General features: G+C 46.4%; 1 protein-coding gene and 1 long non-coding RNA gene across 2 annotated transcripts in view; both read left to right on the forward strand.

Moving 5' to 3' along the window:
• Positions 1-236: 236 nt before the first annotated feature.
• Positions 237-12,225, forward strand: SUGP2 (SURP and G-patch domain containing 2; the record flags this gene model as incomplete). Its single annotated transcript, XM_017727508.1, has 9 exons — positions 237-1,887; positions 3,240-3,357; positions 3,963-4,441; positions 4,642-4,753; positions 5,254-5,756; positions 6,195-6,259; positions 6,984-7,120; positions 8,033-8,153; positions 9,057-12,225. Coding segments are annotated over 8 exons (3,186 nt in total), but the record flags the coding sequence as incomplete, so codon positions are not given.
• A 1,501-nt stretch (positions 12,226-13,726) lies between these two features.
• Positions 13,727-16,868, forward strand: part of LOC108445012 — a 4,825-nt gene continuing 1,683 nt past the window's right edge. Inside the window, exons 1-2 of the long non-coding RNA XR_001859739.1 lie at positions 13,727-13,984; positions 14,654-14,833. This is a non-coding gene — a long non-coding RNA (uncharacterized LOC108445012). The remainder of the gene's footprint in view (positions 13,985-14,653; positions 14,834-16,868) is intronic.

The raw sequence follows: 16,868 nt of genomic DNA on the forward strand, positions 1-16,868 counted from the left end.
GAGGTCTTTGACAGTTTTAATTCTGGGAAACTGAAAGTTCAGGGTTTTGATGGGTTTTATGTCTCAGGAACCCCAGTAGAAGATGAAAATCTGAGAAAGTGATGAGCAAAGACAAACTGGGGTTTAGAGGAGAACTTGCTCTCCTCAGTCTCTGTAGGGATTGGAATATGGGAATATCCTGAAGTCAGATATGTGGATTTCCTTCAGAAATTTCGGTATTTTGACTCTTTTCAACCCCTAAATTCTTCCTGGTTTTATTTTCCCCAGCTCACTCCAGGCCGCTGCCCCGGCCCCGCTACAACCAGAGCTTCCACGACGACGGGAGATTCCCTCACGACAACTCCCAGCACGAGGACTGGAGCGAGGATCCCAGGGAAGATTATCCCAGGGAAGACTATCCTGGCCCTTCCTACAGACCCGCCAGCCCTCTGCTCCGCAAGGAAAATTATTTCCACGAACAATTCGGCCGCCCCACGCCCCGGGAGCGGGAATTCGGCCGGGATTATGGGCGTCCCACTTCCCAAAACCGGGAATACGGGCGTGCAGCTGCCCAAACCAGGGAATATGGGCACCCTGCTCCCCACAACCGGGAGTATGGACACCAAAACCGGGAATATGGGCGGGAGAGGGACTATGGGGGCCTGGCACCTCACGAGCAGGACTACGGCCCCTCGGATTCCTGGGAAGCCAGCGGGCCACACGAACCTGATTTTAGCTCCTCGGATATTTTAGGGGATTTCAGGTCGCCAGGGCTCATGGAAGAGGAATATGGCAGCGTGGAGAACCAGGAATACGAGGTGGAGTTCGGGGCGCCGGACAGCGAATTCCGGCCCCCGCTGCGGAGGGGAGGCGTGGGCAGGGGGAGGATCCTGAGGGGCAAGCGCCTCACCAGGGGGGTGGTGAAGGCAAAAGTGTTCAAAGGAGACATCAAAGCTCCCCTCAAGAAGTGGAACATGAAAAAGCCACAGCCAGGCCTCGATCCCAAACCGCTGGATCAGCCTCTGGAAGCTGCTGAACACCCCAGCCAGAGGCCGGTGCCCCTCCAGCAGCGCCCCAACCCCAAGCTGCCCCCACGCCCTCTGGCAGCCCAGAGACCCATCCTGAGGCTGCCGAAGCCTGCCCACGTGTTCAGGAACCTCAATTTTGACCTGGTGGATAAATCTGACATTTTTTCCACCTTCGGCATCGAAATCATCAAGTGGGCCGGGTTCCACGCCATCAAAAACGACGCCGAGTTCTCGCGGCTCTTCGGGGCCCTCTTCGAGCTGGAGACTGAGACCTGTGCCAAAATGTTGGCCTCCTTCAAGTGCTCCCTGAGGCCAGAGCACAGAGATTATTGTTTCTTCACCATCAAGAGTTTACAGCACGCCGCCCTGAAAACCCCCAAGGTGGACAACGAGTTCTTGAACATGCTGCTGGACAAGGGGGCGGTGAAAACCAAGAATTGTTTCTTTGAGATCATCAAACCTTTTGATAAATACATCATGAGGCTCCAGGACCGCCTCCTCAAGGGGGTCACCCCGCTGCTGATGGCCTGCAATGCCTATGAGCTGAGCATTAAAACCAATGGGTTTGGCAATCCCAGAGAAATGGCCAATGCTTTCGAGACCACTGTGTCCCTCTGTCGTAAATCCCTGGCCCTGCTGGGGCAGACCTTTGCTCTGGCCTCTGTTTTCAGGCAGGAGAAAATCCTGGAGGCTGTGGGGCTCCAGGAGATGGCTCCAGCACCGACATTATTCCCAAATTTTGATGATTCGACGCTGTTTGGGAGGGAGTACATTGAGAACTTGAAGGCTTGGTTGGAGAAGAGCGGATACCCGATCCAGATGAAAAAACCAGAGCCAGAATCCACAGAGCAGCTCAAAGCACCCTCCCCTGACACCAAAGGTAAAAAAGGGAGGGCACTGCTGGGAGATGCTTTGCAGGATGTGTTTGATTTTTATGGTTTCATCAGATCAGGAATTCCTGACTCTGGGAATTCCAGGTAAATCCCAAATCAGGGCTGGGGCAGGGAGTGAATGCTCTCTGTTGGCATTTTTGTGGTGAAATCATGTCCTTCCTCCCCTTTCTGGCACCTGTTTAGACCTTAAATCCAGGATTTTCATCCCGGTTTCACCACCTCAAGGTAGGGAGGCCAGGACCAACCTGGAACTGCCTTTACTACAGTGAATATTTGCATATATGCAAATCTGGAGATGTCACCATCACCACTTTAATCAGATCCAGGTGCATTCCTCTGGAGATGTTCATACCCCATCCCTGGGTTATGCCAGTGATTCTGCCTTCCTAAAACATTCCTGAAAAAAAAATCCTGGTTTTTCCTGAGCTTCAGATCCTTTCTCAGGGAGGCCTTGCAGTGCTGACACCGAATGGTTGAAAATTTGTCACTCAGCCCTTTGGAGCAACGTTCAAATAAACGGATTTTCCACAAAATCCTTTTGCTCCATGAAGAAATTGCCTTTTTAAGGATGATTTCACTTACCTAGGAGAGCCAAAAATGATTTTTTTAAACCGTGGTGTTTTTAATAATAATGAACAGGTGCAGAATCTCAGTTAAAGTTTAGAGTTTTCCTTAATTTATTTTAGTTTGGGAAGGATGCACTGGAAAAGTGTGGGTGCCTTGGGAAGAGCATTTCCAGCAGGTCAGGGAGGGGATCCTGCCCCTCTGCTCCCTCTGGAGTGCCCAGTTCTGGGCTCCACTGTTCCAGGAAGACCAGGAGAGGCTCCAGAAATTATTTGGGGTCTGGAGCTTGAGGAGAGACTGTGGGGCTGGGCCTGGAGAAGGGTAGGCTGAGAGGGGATCCCAAAATCCATACAAATATCCCCAAAGAGTGTCCAGAGGATGGTGCCAGGCTCTTCCCAGTGACAGGACAAGGGGTAATGGCCACAAACTAAAGCACAACGAGTTCCACCTCCCCATGAGGAAGAATTTCTTTCCATGGAAGTGGCAGAGCTCTGGAGCAGCTGCCCAGGGAGGGAACCTGGAGCCTCCTTTGGGGACATCCCAACCCCACCAGACATTCCTGTGTCACCCGCTCCTGGGCAGGGGTTGGATTTGGGATCTCCAGATGCCCCTTCCCACCCCAGCCCTCCTGGGATTCTGTTGCCTCTTAATACCTTGAAAAATTGCAAATATCAACCTGTGAAAAAATAAAAATTACAGCATCTTGTATCTTGTCACTCTGCTGATGAGAATAAAACAACGAGTGGGTTTGACTGGTTTTTATTTCTCCCCGCAGCCCCACAACGAGCTGACAGGAAAGTTGTGGACACAATCGAGCAGCTGGTGACCAGCATCGTGTCAGGAACTTTGTCTGCCAAAGACAGGAATGCTCAGAAGAACTGTCCCGAATATTGGTGGGTGTGTGGGAACTGGGGCTGGGGTATTTGGAGTAGATGTAATTAAGTTCAGCCTTTCACTCAACGGAAAAGATCAAAGCCTATTGTATATTTAATCAGCTTTTTTTTTTTTTTTGGAGAATGTTTTCCTGGAGCTAATTATCCTGCTGTCCCTGGAAATGATCCTGGTGTTTGTGTTGTGGGGAGGAGATCCCGTTGCTTTTGATGTGCCAATAATGGCTCTTTGTCGATCCAAATCCGAGGTGTTAAAAGCAATTTGCATTTAGGAGCAAATGCAGGTGATGGAGACATCCAGCAAGGTAACAGGATTTAGAGTTCCACGAGTTGGAAAAGGGAAGCTGAGACATCTCCAGTGTATGACAGCACCTCTCCATGTGTGAGCTGATTAATTACCCAAACGATTTATGTCAAACCCCTCCATTATTTATTTGCTTGGCACACTTTCTTTGCTGCTCTAGACTTGTTATTCCCAGAGAAACCTGCTCAGCCTCACGCTAAACACCTGGAAAAAAAAAAAAGAAAAAGCTGGATCGCTGAGATTTCCTGGCTTGAAAAATTAAGAATTTTCAGCTGAGTTCTCCTTTCATTTCTGTGTTCCTCAGGTTCCTGTCTGACGAGGACAGTCTGGAGTACAAATATTACAGGCTGAGGCTGTCAGAGGTGCAGAGAAGGACCGTGGGTGGGGAGGGAGCTGCTCCGGAGTCCCTCCGGGCCATGCTCTACGCCAGGAAAGTTGCCAGCATTAAAAGGAGGCTTTTCAAGAGGAAAAAACTTGGAATTCTCCCACCCCGTGGCACCAGGGCGAGGAAGGTGAGGAGAGCAACCACAGGCACCCAGACTGTGCTGTCAGCTGGGACAGTGCTGAAGCACCAAGACAAACATCTTCCAGGTTCAATCCAGGCAAAGATTTCCGTGCCAGATTCCAGCCTGTCCCAGCAGAGCCCTGCCCTCGACGCCACCTCAGCCTCCCAAGGTGCCATCAGCTCCGAGGTTTCTGTGCCAGCAGAGGGAAAAGCAGATCCTGAGGATTTATCACCATCACCAGAGCTTTTCCCACCGTTGGCCTCTCAGTTTCCTGATGGTGAGTGAGGATTCGGGGTTAGATGTGGAATTTTATAGAAAACAATTTCTCCTGCAAACCAGTTATCCATGAAAATAATTTCTGCTGGAAATCCTAACCATCATTTCTTTCATTATTTATTTGTGAAGTGGCTAGTTCTCAGCTTGCACTGACCTTTCCAGGCTCTGGGTGATGCTAACAGAACATTTTGTCCCTTGCAGTGGATGCCAAAACCATGGAAACTGCAGAGAAACTCGCCAAGTTTGTGGCTCAGGTAGGACCAGAAATCGAGCAGTTCAGCATAGACAACAGTGCAGATAACCCCGACCTCTGGTGAGTACCTGCACCTGCCTCTGGAAACCCATCACAACCACCAAAATGCTTCCTTTTCCTTTCATTTTTTGCTGAGATCTCTGTTTTTAGTGTGTTCAAGAACAGAGGATTTGGGGCAATTCTCCCTGGTGTCTTCAGCACTTCCATTAATGGTGAATATCTGAAATATCTCAGAAAAAACCCCACTTCTCCCAAATGCATAGATTTATTTCTTTTTGATCCTAATAATCAACCTGAATCCTGAAACAAAAGTGAATTTTCAAGATGATTCCGCTGAATTAATTCTTCCCAGCAGGGTTTGGGAAGTGCTGCTGAACATCAGCTTAGGGGGAAAATTGCTGTTTGTAGGAAGGGAATCCTCCAGTTCTCCCCAAACACACCTGGAGTGACCACTCAAAAATCAACCAGAGATTTATTTCTATTATCTTGCATTGTTCCAGCTGAAGAAAATCTCTTCCTGACCTTATTTTCCCTGGATTTTTGGTTTTTCATTGGCTCAGGTTTCTCCAGGATCAAAACAGCTCCGCTTTCAAGTTCTACAGAATGAAAGTTTATGAGTTGTGCCCCTCCATCAACTTCAGTGCTGAGGCAGCTGAGGCTGGAGAAAGTGCTAAAGCTGCAGAGAGAACCCTGGAGATGTCAGAAGAGGAAGAGGAGGAGGAAGAAGAAGAAGAAGAGGAAGAAGACAACGAGGAGGAAGCTGAGTTTGAGGAGGAAACCTCCCAACCTCTGGAAGAAACGGAGGGGGAAGAGGAGGACGTGCCAGCAGGTAGAAGTGTGGCAAACCTAGAGGAAGAGCTGGTTTCCAGAGCAGGAGAGGAAATTGCAGGAGGTGAAATGCAGCTTTCCAGCCCCTCTGATGGTGCTGTACCAAATCTGTCGACACAGGCACCGCCCCCGGCCCCCGGCGCCCGATTCCCCCGCAAACGAATCAGCAGCAAGTCCCTGAAAGTTGGGATGATCCCTGCTTCCAAAAGGATCTGCCTCATAGAAGAACCCAAAGGTCAGTGGGCATGGAAATGTTTCAGTTTTCTATCGAAACAAAAGAGAATTTGGACAAAAATCCTGCTTGGTTTTTTTTTGTTTAGGTGCTTTGTTGCTGGTTGTTGATTTAAAAAATTGCATTTCATGCAAAATTGAACACAAAATTCACTTCACGTTTTTCAAGGGGCAAAGGAGAAGCTGAATAAATAATTTGTGTTATGGGGCAACAGCAAAGTTTGTATCAAACATCTTCCAATATTCTCTGAGTATATTTTTGATATTTCTGAGTTCTGATCTTTCTTATTGCTCTGATTTTTCTTATTGATTCTGTTTTAGGTCCAGGCATTGAGTTAGGCTTGAAATGCACTTTTTGGAGGTTTTTTTGGCTGTGTTTTGGAGTTCTTTACTAAAATAATTTTGCTTTCCAGCTGAATTTTGTCTTTGATTTGCCTTGCAGTGCATGAACCTGTCAGGATTGCTTATGACAGACCCCGGGGCTGCCCTGTCACAAAGAAAAAAAAGGTAAAAAATTTGTGTTCCTGCCACAGAATCAAACTAAAAATGAGAAACTTTGTCCTGGAAAAAATCTGGACTAAAGCTGTGGCTCCTCTAAACTTTAATATTTTAGATTTTAACCACCTTTTTTTTTGATTATTGCAAAGCTGGGTGTTAATTTTCTATTTAAAAAATAAAGATTTGGGTGCTTTGCTGCTCAGAAAACAATATTGTGATTTTCCAAAATTGGTGAGGTTTTATTTAACTGGTGCTGTATTTGTAACAGAGATTGAGTCAGCAAATCACTCAATATTTATTATTTTAAAAAAAACAACTATATAAAGTACAAAGGGTTGTTATTTGCCATTTTAACAATGTAATTAAACAGTTCGAGGAGCTGAAATTGATCTTTTTTTTAAAGGAATTTCCTTTTTTTAAAGTCATTTTTTTTCAGGATTTTTTAAAAGGAATTATTTTTAAAGGAATATTTTGTTAAAGGAATTTCTTTGAAGGAACTTTTTTTTAAGGATTTTTTTAAAAGGAATATTTTTGTCAAGAAAAGTTTTTAAGGGAATTACCCTCTGAGTGACTTTTTTCTGAACATGAAAATAATCCTCTAGATCCAGAAATCCAAACAAAACTCAATTTAAGGCTGGCTGGGGGTGGATTTGAGCCATTTTTAATAAATCACCTCCCTGCCTAACAACCCTCCTTTGTTTTTCTCCTGCTTTCCCCCCCTTTTTTTCCATAGAAACCAAAAGATTTGGAATTTTCCCACAAGAGACTGACCCCCAGGAACGTGGGGTTCCAGATGCTGCAGAAGATGGGCTGGCAGGAGGGCCACGGCCTGGGCACACGGGGCAGAGGCATCAGAGAACCTGTCCAAGTGTATGTAAGGGCAGCTGGAAAAATTTGGGATGCTCCAATTCCACCCTGGCAGGGTTTTTATCCCACAGGATTATCCCCAGGATCTCCCTGTTGCTCCATCAAACACATCAATTACAAGGAAAATTCAGCAATGTTGCAAGTTTAGGCAGTAATTTGATTTTTTTCTCTAATTTTGTGGTTTATTGCACATGGGAAGAGGTGAGTGCTGCTGCCACGAGGTAAGTTTTGTCTTTAAAATGCACTTTTTTAAAGAAAAGAAGGTTGATTTTGTCATTTAAAGCTGCTGTATCCAGAGTCCAGCATGGAGAATGGATAATAATTCCTCATGGATAATACTTCCCTATGGATTCCTTCATCCCTCTGCCTGAAAAAGGAGCAGAAATCTTATTTATTTCATAATTTCCCCCTGAGCCCACACAACTTTTCCAGTCCGCACTCCTAGAAATTTTCCTTCTCCAGGGATTTCTGTGCTCTCTTCACGCCCTCGGGGCAGTTCCTGCTCATTTTAATTGGTTTATTAAATGATTGAATTTAGTAATTGGTTCTTCTCTTCACTCCGTAAAATTCCCTTTTATCCAGAGCTCTTTGGTGTTTCCTGCTCACTCCTCAAAGCCTCTTAATTTCTGAAGTAACAAAATCAAGGGTTTTTTGGGGTATCTTTTCAGCAGAGGACCAAGCCTAAAGTTAAAACTGATACCAGAATTTGCTCTGCCACCTGATTTTATCCACAAAATCCCTTTTTCCTGCTGGGAATTTGCACTTGGAACGGGAGGTGGGGGATTATTTTAAATAATTCGCTGTGCCAGGCACCAAATTTGTGCAGAATTGGTGCCACCTGAGCTGTGCCTGTGTTGGAAAAGCTGGGTTTTTTGGCATCTCGGGGTGTTCTAACTCTCAAATTTTGCTCCCTAGGGGTGCAACCTCTGCAGGGGAGGGCTTGGGTGTTGCAGGGGAAGAGAATAAAGAAGATGCATTTGATGTTTTCCGTCAGAGAATGATACAAATGTACAGGCAGAAAAGAGCAAGTAAATAGGTAGGTGCCACAGCCTTTAGGGTCTCCAATTAAAGCCCACGTTTAAAATCTTCCTTCTCCAAGCAATTTATTTGCTGTTGCCACCAAGTTTTTTCTGGTTTCTGAGAATCCAGAGGTGCCCTGAAGTGCCTGGAGGTGCTGAGTGACCCCGAATCTTCTTTCTAGGTTTGACAAACAGAGGCTGGGACATGCAGAGCTGCTGTGGGGGAAGCTGCAGCAGCGGGAAGAGCGCTCGGCTCTCTTGTAGAGGACTCCAGTTTTGAGTTTTGTTTGTTTGCCAAGCTTCCTGCTGGCCCTGGGTGGTGCAGGGTCTCATCTTCTGAGGAAGAAACAGCTGCTTTTGGTGTCAGAAGTGCCTGTTCCCCTCTGTCTCTTTGGCCAAATCTCTCTTGGGATGGGATTGCTCACCAAAAAATGGAATGAGTGACCTGGAAGCCGCGCTTAGCCTGGTTGTGGTCCTTTCTCCAACCAAGAGTCTTCTCCAATTCCCATCTTTTGCAAGGCAGTTCAGATTTTAAGATCCATTTTGTTGTTTGGGTAAATCTTCCAAGCTCCTCCTGCATTTTTCCTTTCTTCCATCCACCAATTCTCAGCCTCCACCACTGTGTTTATTTTGGAGTCTTGTAGGATGAACAGCTGAGCTCATCCCAGGCTGGCAACACCAAACTCTTCCCTGACAACCTCAGCTCCGAAGGTTTTTGGTTGCAAAGGACAAATAATTCATTTTCAAGGGTGCTTTTTGTTTTGTTTCTTGCTCTTCTCCAAGAAATTCTTGAGGGATTCCTTTCCTTCCCCCTGGGCAGATGCAATTCCTGTTCCTGCAGATGAAGAGAACGCTCGGAATTCCGCTGGAAGTGGATCACCAGTTCAGAGAATAATTCCTATTAAATATTTGCTTTGCAGAAGTTCTCTGAACAACCCCAAGGCATAAGACAAAAAACTTGTGCTTTTAAGGGAATATGGCAGAATTTCCTGGAAGAGAAGCCTGGATTCACGAACAAAAAGCGTTTCCTGCTTGGGGAAGCAGCTCTGAAGACGTGGAAGATTTCAAAGTGGTACCAAAATTAACACCCAAGGTCTGATCATTCATCTTTTCCTGACTTGCTGAGGGGGACAGAATTTAAATACTGCACCTTTTAGTGCCTCCTCCACCATTTCCAGTCCAAACCCAGCCCCAGGTCTTCACTTGGATGTTCCAAACCTGCTTCACTGGAGATCTTTTTAAAGTTTTTGCTGACCAGCAGCCAAAAATCTGCATGAAAATTGTTCTTGAGTTACCAACTTGCCCCTGCCTGCTGCTCGAAGAGCAAAATTAAACTCTTCTCTCCATTAAAAACTGTTTTCAATCCATAGCAACAAATTCTCCTTGCTTGTAGCAGCCACTTTTAGTTCATGAATGCAAAGTTTGGTGGTTTTTTTTTTTTCCTTTGCTGTCTTTGAGAACAAAATTGTGGCATTGGGTAATTTCCTCCTCACTCAGTTTGAGCTGCCTTGAGGCACAAAAATCACTCAGAAACCCCAAAAATGACAAGTCCAGGAAAATATTCTGGTTTTCCATGGATATCAGATGTGTCTTCACCTTCACAGTGCAAGGAGCTGAAGCACCAAGGCCATAAATACAAATTTCGGTGGCAGATTAAGGACATTTGAGACATTCCTCAAATTTCTTGGAAGTGTTGCAATCCTTAAAGGTTTTGGGCCACAGGAAGAGCATCAATCCCAGTGCTTGGCAGGGGTGCTGAGCTGTTTAAGTCCATTTTTGGGGTGTTTTTCACTGCCCCCCTTTCTTTCCTGGGTTTAATCAGGAAAACCTGAGCCTTTCCATGAGATCTCCCAGTCCCAGCCTGGACTGGGATAACTGGAGCCAGTGCTGGTCTCTGATTTATCCCCCAGCTGGGTTTGGCTTTTCTTTGAACCTTCCCAGTGTTGCTGTTCACAATTTTTATTTCCTTGCACAATTCCCCCTTCTTCTTTCCCCTCAAATTTTGGAAGGATTCTGTGTGACAAAAGTGGAATTTCAGGCCGGATTTAAATCCCCTCTCAGGCCAGACCAGCTCTGGTTTAACCCTGACTTCACCAGGCACCTTTTGGGGTGCATTTGCTGCTCCCCAGGCTCGGAGGAAAGCGCTGCTGATCCAGGAAAATGGTTCCATTCAGAGTTTTAGTTTCATTTTGAGTTTTAATGCTGCCTTGAGAGTCAGAAGTGACCACTGGGCACACCGTGTCCTGGCTGGCCGGAGCCTGGCCTGCCTTCCCTTGTGCCAAACCTCACTCGCAGCAGTGCTGGTGCTGAAATTCCTTCCCCCAAATGGGATTTTGGACCTGCCTTTTGCAGGCAGCTCTGCCAAATTTGCCAATATTTGTAAATATGAAACATTTGTTGGCCACTTTGCCCTGCTGGAGGTTTAAAAGCTTCTTCTTCTTTTTTTTTTTTTTTTTCTTTTTTTCTGTTATTTTAGTTCCAGGCTCTCTTCCATGAAGACTGCAAGCTTCAGTGACCATTTTAACTCACTCCAGTGGTGTGTCTGCTGTCTTTTGGTTGGGTTTTGCCATTAATCCCGTAGAGAATTTGCTCCTTTCTGTCCCGTGCAGATGCAGCAGTGCTGAGCTAGTGGCAATGGCTTTATGTTCCGAGAAAAACCGAACATTTCCCCCCCCTCCCCACACCCCTTTTAGTGTAAGTAAACCTTTGGTAGCGTTGTTAAATCTCTGGATAGCTGCAATAAATGTAGAGCTGGACGATTCCTGGTTTCAGTGATGTTTTTTTGCTTGTGAGTTTGGCCATTTGTAAGAGATATGCATCCCGTTTTTATTTTGCCTTGGCACGAAGCGGTGGAGTCGGGATCCTGCAGCGTCCTGTGGGAGTGGAGCAGGATTTTGGGGTGTCTGAGGGAAGGGAGCTCCCTCTGTTCCGTGCTGCTGAATGTCTCTGTGGAGAGCCCACGGAACCACTGCTGATTTGTCCTTTCCCACGTGTTTTTTGGTGCATTCAATCCGCCCCACAGCGTCACTGTGCCCCAGAGGTCCCCCTTTATCCCCCTGTCCCAGGAACGAGCTTTGTCTCGGATTTCCTTGCTTAAAACAGCAGAACTTTTTTCTTTTCCATCCCTGGGTGGTTTCCTGTTGCCTTTAAATCCAATTTTTTTTTTTTTTTCCCTAAGGCAGGAGGTGAAGAGGGGTGGAAGTTTTAGGGAGCTGAAATTTAACCCTTGCTCAACCTTTGCCCTCCCAATCCAGGGATAAAGGGACAATCCCTGGCTTTGCTTTGGCACTGCCAGCCAGGAAAAGCTTCACAGAGCCCTGGCCACACTTTTCTCCTCCTTTTCCTTGAAAAAATTGATGCTATGGAAGGCCCTAGAAGAAAGGGACATTTGCTCTCTCTCTCATTGTTGGAGAGAAATGAGGAGATCCCCATTTTGGGGGAGGTGCCCTAAAAACTACAGTCAGTAATTCAGTATTTGCAGTAATTGTGTTGGACTCATGGAGATGTTCTCTTTTTTTTTTTTTTTTTTTTAGCCTTCAAAGCTTTTCTTTGGTGTGAAATAAATTTTTCCTATTTATTTTGGGGTTTTTTGGTTGTTTAAATTTTTTTTTTAGAAGACACTACAGCATCCTTAGTGTGAAGATTTAGTCAGTGCTATGTTATTTCTCAAAATCAGTGTACAGGATTTTTTGTGTGCTGATATCCCACTCTGCTTTCAAGTTCAATGGTGCCCAAAGAAAGTCTGCACTCAGAAATTCAAACATTTCTCCTTTGGGATTGTTTTCTGCCCTACAGCAGGTACATTTTCTAACTAAAAAAATTACTGCCTAAAAGTCCTGTATCCCCTTTTTAATCCTGCATATCTCATATCTGAGTGGCCAATCACAACCAGACTGTAGATTTGAGCAATAATAAAACACCTGAAAATGAGAATGTGCTCAAAGGAACAATAGGGTCCTTCTGAAATAAATAAGTTTGGGTTTCTTTTTCTTTTGTGAACCTTGTTAAGTAGGAGACTTGCTGGATTGCAGCAAGGCTGGAAACTGTTTGCATTCTCTGTGGGCAATAAAGTTACTGCTGTTTAAGAAATGTTGGTGTTTTCTTCGGCTTCGTGGAGTCAGGGAATGGGGTGGGGTGGAAGGGACCTTAAAACCCATCCGGGGACGCTTTCCACCATCCCAGGTGACTCCAGCCTGGCCTGGGACACTTCCAGGGATCCAGGGGCAGCCACAGCTTCCCTGCGAAATCCAGCCCAGCCCCTCACCGCCCTCACAGGGAGAAATTCCTTCCTAAATCCCATTAAACCCATTCCCTGTGTCCTGTCACTCCAGGCCCTCGGAAATCGTTCCTTTCCCTCTGTGTCCCGGGGTTCCTGGCCCCATTTGGGGTCTGTGTCCGTGCCCCGGAGTCCCTGGCCCCGTTTGGGGTCTGTGTCCCTGCCCCGGGGGTCCCTGTTTGTCCTCTGGGCTCCGTGTCCTCCTCTGGATTCCCATATCCCGTGTCCCACTCCCGGTGCCCTCCCCATGCCCCAGGCCCTCGGAAATCGTCCCTTTCCCTCTGTGCCCCGGGGCTCCTAACCCGTTTGGGGTCTGTGTCCGTGCCCCGGGATTCCTGCCCCGTTTGGGGTCTGTGTCCCTGCCCCAGGGTCCCCGTTTGTCCTCTGGGCTCCGTGTCCTCCTCTGGATTCCCATATCCCGTGTCCCACTCCCGGTGCCCTCCCCGTGCTCCAGGCCCTCAGAAATCGTCCCTTTCCCTCTGTGCCCCTGGGTCCCTGGCCCCGTTTGGGGTCTGTGTCCCTGCCCCGGGGGTCCCTGTTTGTCCTCTGGGCTCCGTGCCCTCCTCTGGAGTCCCTGGCCCCGTTTGGGGTCTGTGTCCCTGCCCCGGAGTCCCTGGCCCCGTTTGGGGTCTGTGTCCCTGCCCCAGGGTCCCCGTTTGTCCTCTGGGCTCCGTGCCCTCCTCTGGAGTCCCCGGCCCGGGGTCTGTGTCCCTGCCCCGGGGGTCCCTGTTTGTCCTCTGGGCTCCGTGCCCTCCTCTGGAGTCCCTGGCCTGAGCCCCACTCCCGGTGCCCTCCCCGTGCTCCAGGCCCTCAGAAATCGTCCCTTTTCCCCTGTGCCCCGGGGTCCCTGGCCCTGTTTGGCGTCTGTGTCCCTGCCCCAGGGTCCCCGTTTGTCCTCCGGGCACCGTGCCCTCCTCCGGAGTCCCTGCCCCAGGGTCCCCGTTTGTCCTCCGGGCTCCGTGCCCTCCTCTGGAGTCCCTGGCCCCGTTTGGGGTCTGTGTCCCTGCCCCGGAGTCCCTGGCCCCGTTCGGGGTCTGGCCCCGGAGTCCCTGGCCCCGTTTGGGGTCTGTGTCCCTGCCCCGGAGTCCCTGGCCCCGTTTGGGGTCTGTGTCCCTGCCCCAGGGTCCCCGTTTGTCCTCTGGGCTCCGTGCCCTCCTCTGGAGTCCCTGGCCCATGCCCCGCTCTCGGTGCCCTCCCCACGTGCCCCGTCGGGCGGCGCCACGTGCCCCGGCACCACGTGCGTTGTACCACGTGCTCCTCTGTCACGTGCCCACACCACGTGCACATCTGTGGCGGGCGCGCCGGCGGCCCCCCCCAAGCCCCCGCCCCCCCACATGCGGCGCCGTCATGTTGGGGGGGGGAGTGCCCTGAGGGGCGGTTTGGGAATTGTTTCCCAAAGTTTCCGAAATTCCGACATTCGGGATTACACACGTTCATAAACCTCGTTAATGAGCGCGGAAAGGCTTTTTGCATGGGTATGAGCACGCTAAGGGGCTTTAAAAAGGCTTTCAGCCTCTTCCTCTGCGTGTTTTAATGCACGTTTGTTTTTCTTACAGCTGCCGTATAAAAATGGTAAATATCAAAATATATTCGTGAGCAAACATCATCTGAAACAAAGTGGTTTTGGCTCCTGGGCCAAAGTCTTCAGTTAAGGACCAACCAAAACCTCCCCTCCTCCAAATGCAACTTCTAAGGGTTCAGTTTAGTCATAATTACATACACAAGGGCCTGGATTCCTGTGGGTTTTGTAGCTCTAAGGGAAATGCTGACACCTTCCACCATCCCAGGTTGCTCCACCCTGGCCTTGGACACTTCCAGAGATGGTTTCTTCATTTTCAGCAAAATCATATTTAATAGCCTCTTAGGAATGTCTCTGCTTTATTTTCTTCATAGCAACAGAGGAGTATTTTTAGTGTGAGGTATCTTGGTGCTGTAAATATGAATTTAATTGTTCTAATTAAACCCAGCCTCTGGATTATCCTTTTGTTTGTTTATTTGGTAGCAAATAATTTGCTCATGTTTTACCAATATCAAACTTATATTGGTAAATAATTTGTATTATAATATTTATATTAAATAATTTGTGTTATAATCAACAAAGAGATACCTGTGGATAAGAGGAAATAAGGGAATATTTATCAGGAAAGGCACCTTTTTTTAATCCCTTGATGAAACATAAAAGCAATTCTAACCCATATTTGTTATGTTTCATTTCTAAAGCACTGATTTCTTTGCCTGCAGGATTGGATACCAAACTTCTTCTGCCTTGCCTGGAGTTTTGCAGTTTGTCAGAGATCCCCCTCTAATGGATAATTCTGTAAATCCAGTTGGGAGCAGATTGGAGAGAGGCTTAAAAACCAGGATTGCAGCAATCAGAGTCATTAAATAAACAAACCTACCATGCCCTGCTTCTAGGGCCAGGTAATGCTTTTATTTTAGGAGAAACTACTGCACATTTTTATGTGTTTTGTTCCACAGGTTTGGTTGGGGTTTTTTTCCCTGAGACTTCCAAAACAAAAAAAAAAGTAAAAGGATTCTTCAGCTTTGTTTGAAGTTTTTGCATTCACAACTATTAATGTTTCCAGCTGAGGTAGATTAAGAGTGTTTGGCTTGTTGGACATTAAAAGACTCCCTTTAGAAACTTCCCATATCAAAGGAGAGTTGATATAAGAATATTTGCAAATTCAGGGATTGTTTGAGGTTCTTCTTTTTGGTTTTTAAATCGCCTGGAAACGCCTCATAATTCTCCTTCCACCATGTATTTGTTTAGAACAGAAGCACAGAACCTCTTTTTTAAATGTGTGTCAAAACGTACCTGAAAAACCTTTTTATGTTCATTAAAAATTAAGGGAGAAACTCCCATCGTTTTATTGTGGAAAAACAGGGGTTTCTCTGTTACTGCTTCATGCTTTTAACCCTCTCAATCCAAATCTGAGTAAAAACTCTGAAAATGAAACTCTCACTCCCAAGGGGTGGATAAATATGACCTAATAGATAAATAAATAATAAGTTTTGGGAGTTATTGGTGTCCCTCCCACAGCCACAGTGCAGCAATCACACAATATATGAAATATCCTATTAAATATGCCACTGCTTTAGGCTGCATGACGTATTTTAACAATACACTTTAAAACAAGGGGGTTTTTTGTTAACAGCCACTAAAAATGACATTTATTATTCCAAGTGGGATGGAGAAATTAATTATTTTAATGTGAAATTGCAGGTGTGTGATCAGGTAATTCTCATGTTGTGACTCCACAAGGTGAATTGCTTTATTTGTGACACAAACTGTATCTCTTACCTCCCCTTTAGAGTCACACTTGTCTTCAGTCTTGCCTAATTTAGGCTTAATTAGGTGCAGACATCAAAGTGTTGTCAGTCACCAATCCAGCAGCTGAAGCACACAAAGGTGAATTAATTAATTTGTTTGTTTGTTTGTATGTGAGGCAAAATCAACTTGAAACCTGGAAGTCTTAAAACTTTCAGTGCTGTGATCATTCTGTGGGAATAAAGCCAGAGGGTGCTACCTAGGAATGGCATTTTTTTGGTCTTTACTCCCTTTACCTTGTCAAGGTTGAATGAAATTTTTAATTTATTTGAATTTATTTCGTTCTGTAAGTTTAAATCCTCGGTTTTCCTACTTTAGAAAAATCATAATTTCAGAAAATAATGGGAGAAAAATCTCTTTGCCCTTGGGCACAAAGTGCACCTGGAATGTTTTCCTCTGGAAGTTCAATGGGAGCAGACTCCAAGCCAAGGAATCTGCCGGAGGAACAGCGATATTTAATGTGAGGATGGAATTTTTTTCTTCCCAAAGGGAAGGAATCCCTCTTCCCAGGGATCCTCTCTGCCTGAGAAAAGCAGAAACAAATGTTATTACTGCCCCAGGGTAAGGAGGTGGGAGACGAGGATTTGCAGTCCCAGCTCCTGAGGAGGCAGCAGCCAAAGAGAAGATCTTGATTTAAGGCTGGATTTCCTCTCATCCTCTTTTTTCTTGTTGGTTTGGAACTTCTGCAAGGATCATTTATCTCTTCCTAGAGCAGGAAAAACTCAAAAAACCACCGAGATGTGTCACCAGCTGCTGCTTTTAAAAGCAAAATTCCTTCTCTGGGTGCCTTTTTGGGTTTTTTTTCCACAAGCTCAAACCACGAGTACAAATTTCTTTCCAAAATGGATACTGATCCACTTTTATGTAATGCTGGGCTTGCTCAATTACAGAAATTAATCCTTCAGCAGCTAATAATACTCAGCATTTAGTGCTTTCACCTTCAGACTTTCTGTTTAAAGCAACTAATTAAGTCTCCCAGTGCCCCCAGAGGCTGCTGCTATCCTGGTTTTACAGGGGAGGTTAAATTACTTGTCACTGGCCAGAGCAGCATCGGTGTCAGATCTGCTGCTTTGTTACAACCTCTGCTTTCCCTGTTTTCTTCTCCTTTTCCTTTATTTAGGCTCTGAA

This window comes from Corvus brachyrhynchos, unplaced genomic scaffold, assembly GCF_000691975.1.
Source record: "Corvus brachyrhynchos isolate BGI_N302 unplaced genomic scaffold, ASM69197v1 scaffold212, whole genome shotgun sequence".
Lineage (NCBI taxonomy): Eukaryota > Metazoa > Chordata > Aves > Passeriformes > Corvidae > Corvus > Corvus brachyrhynchos.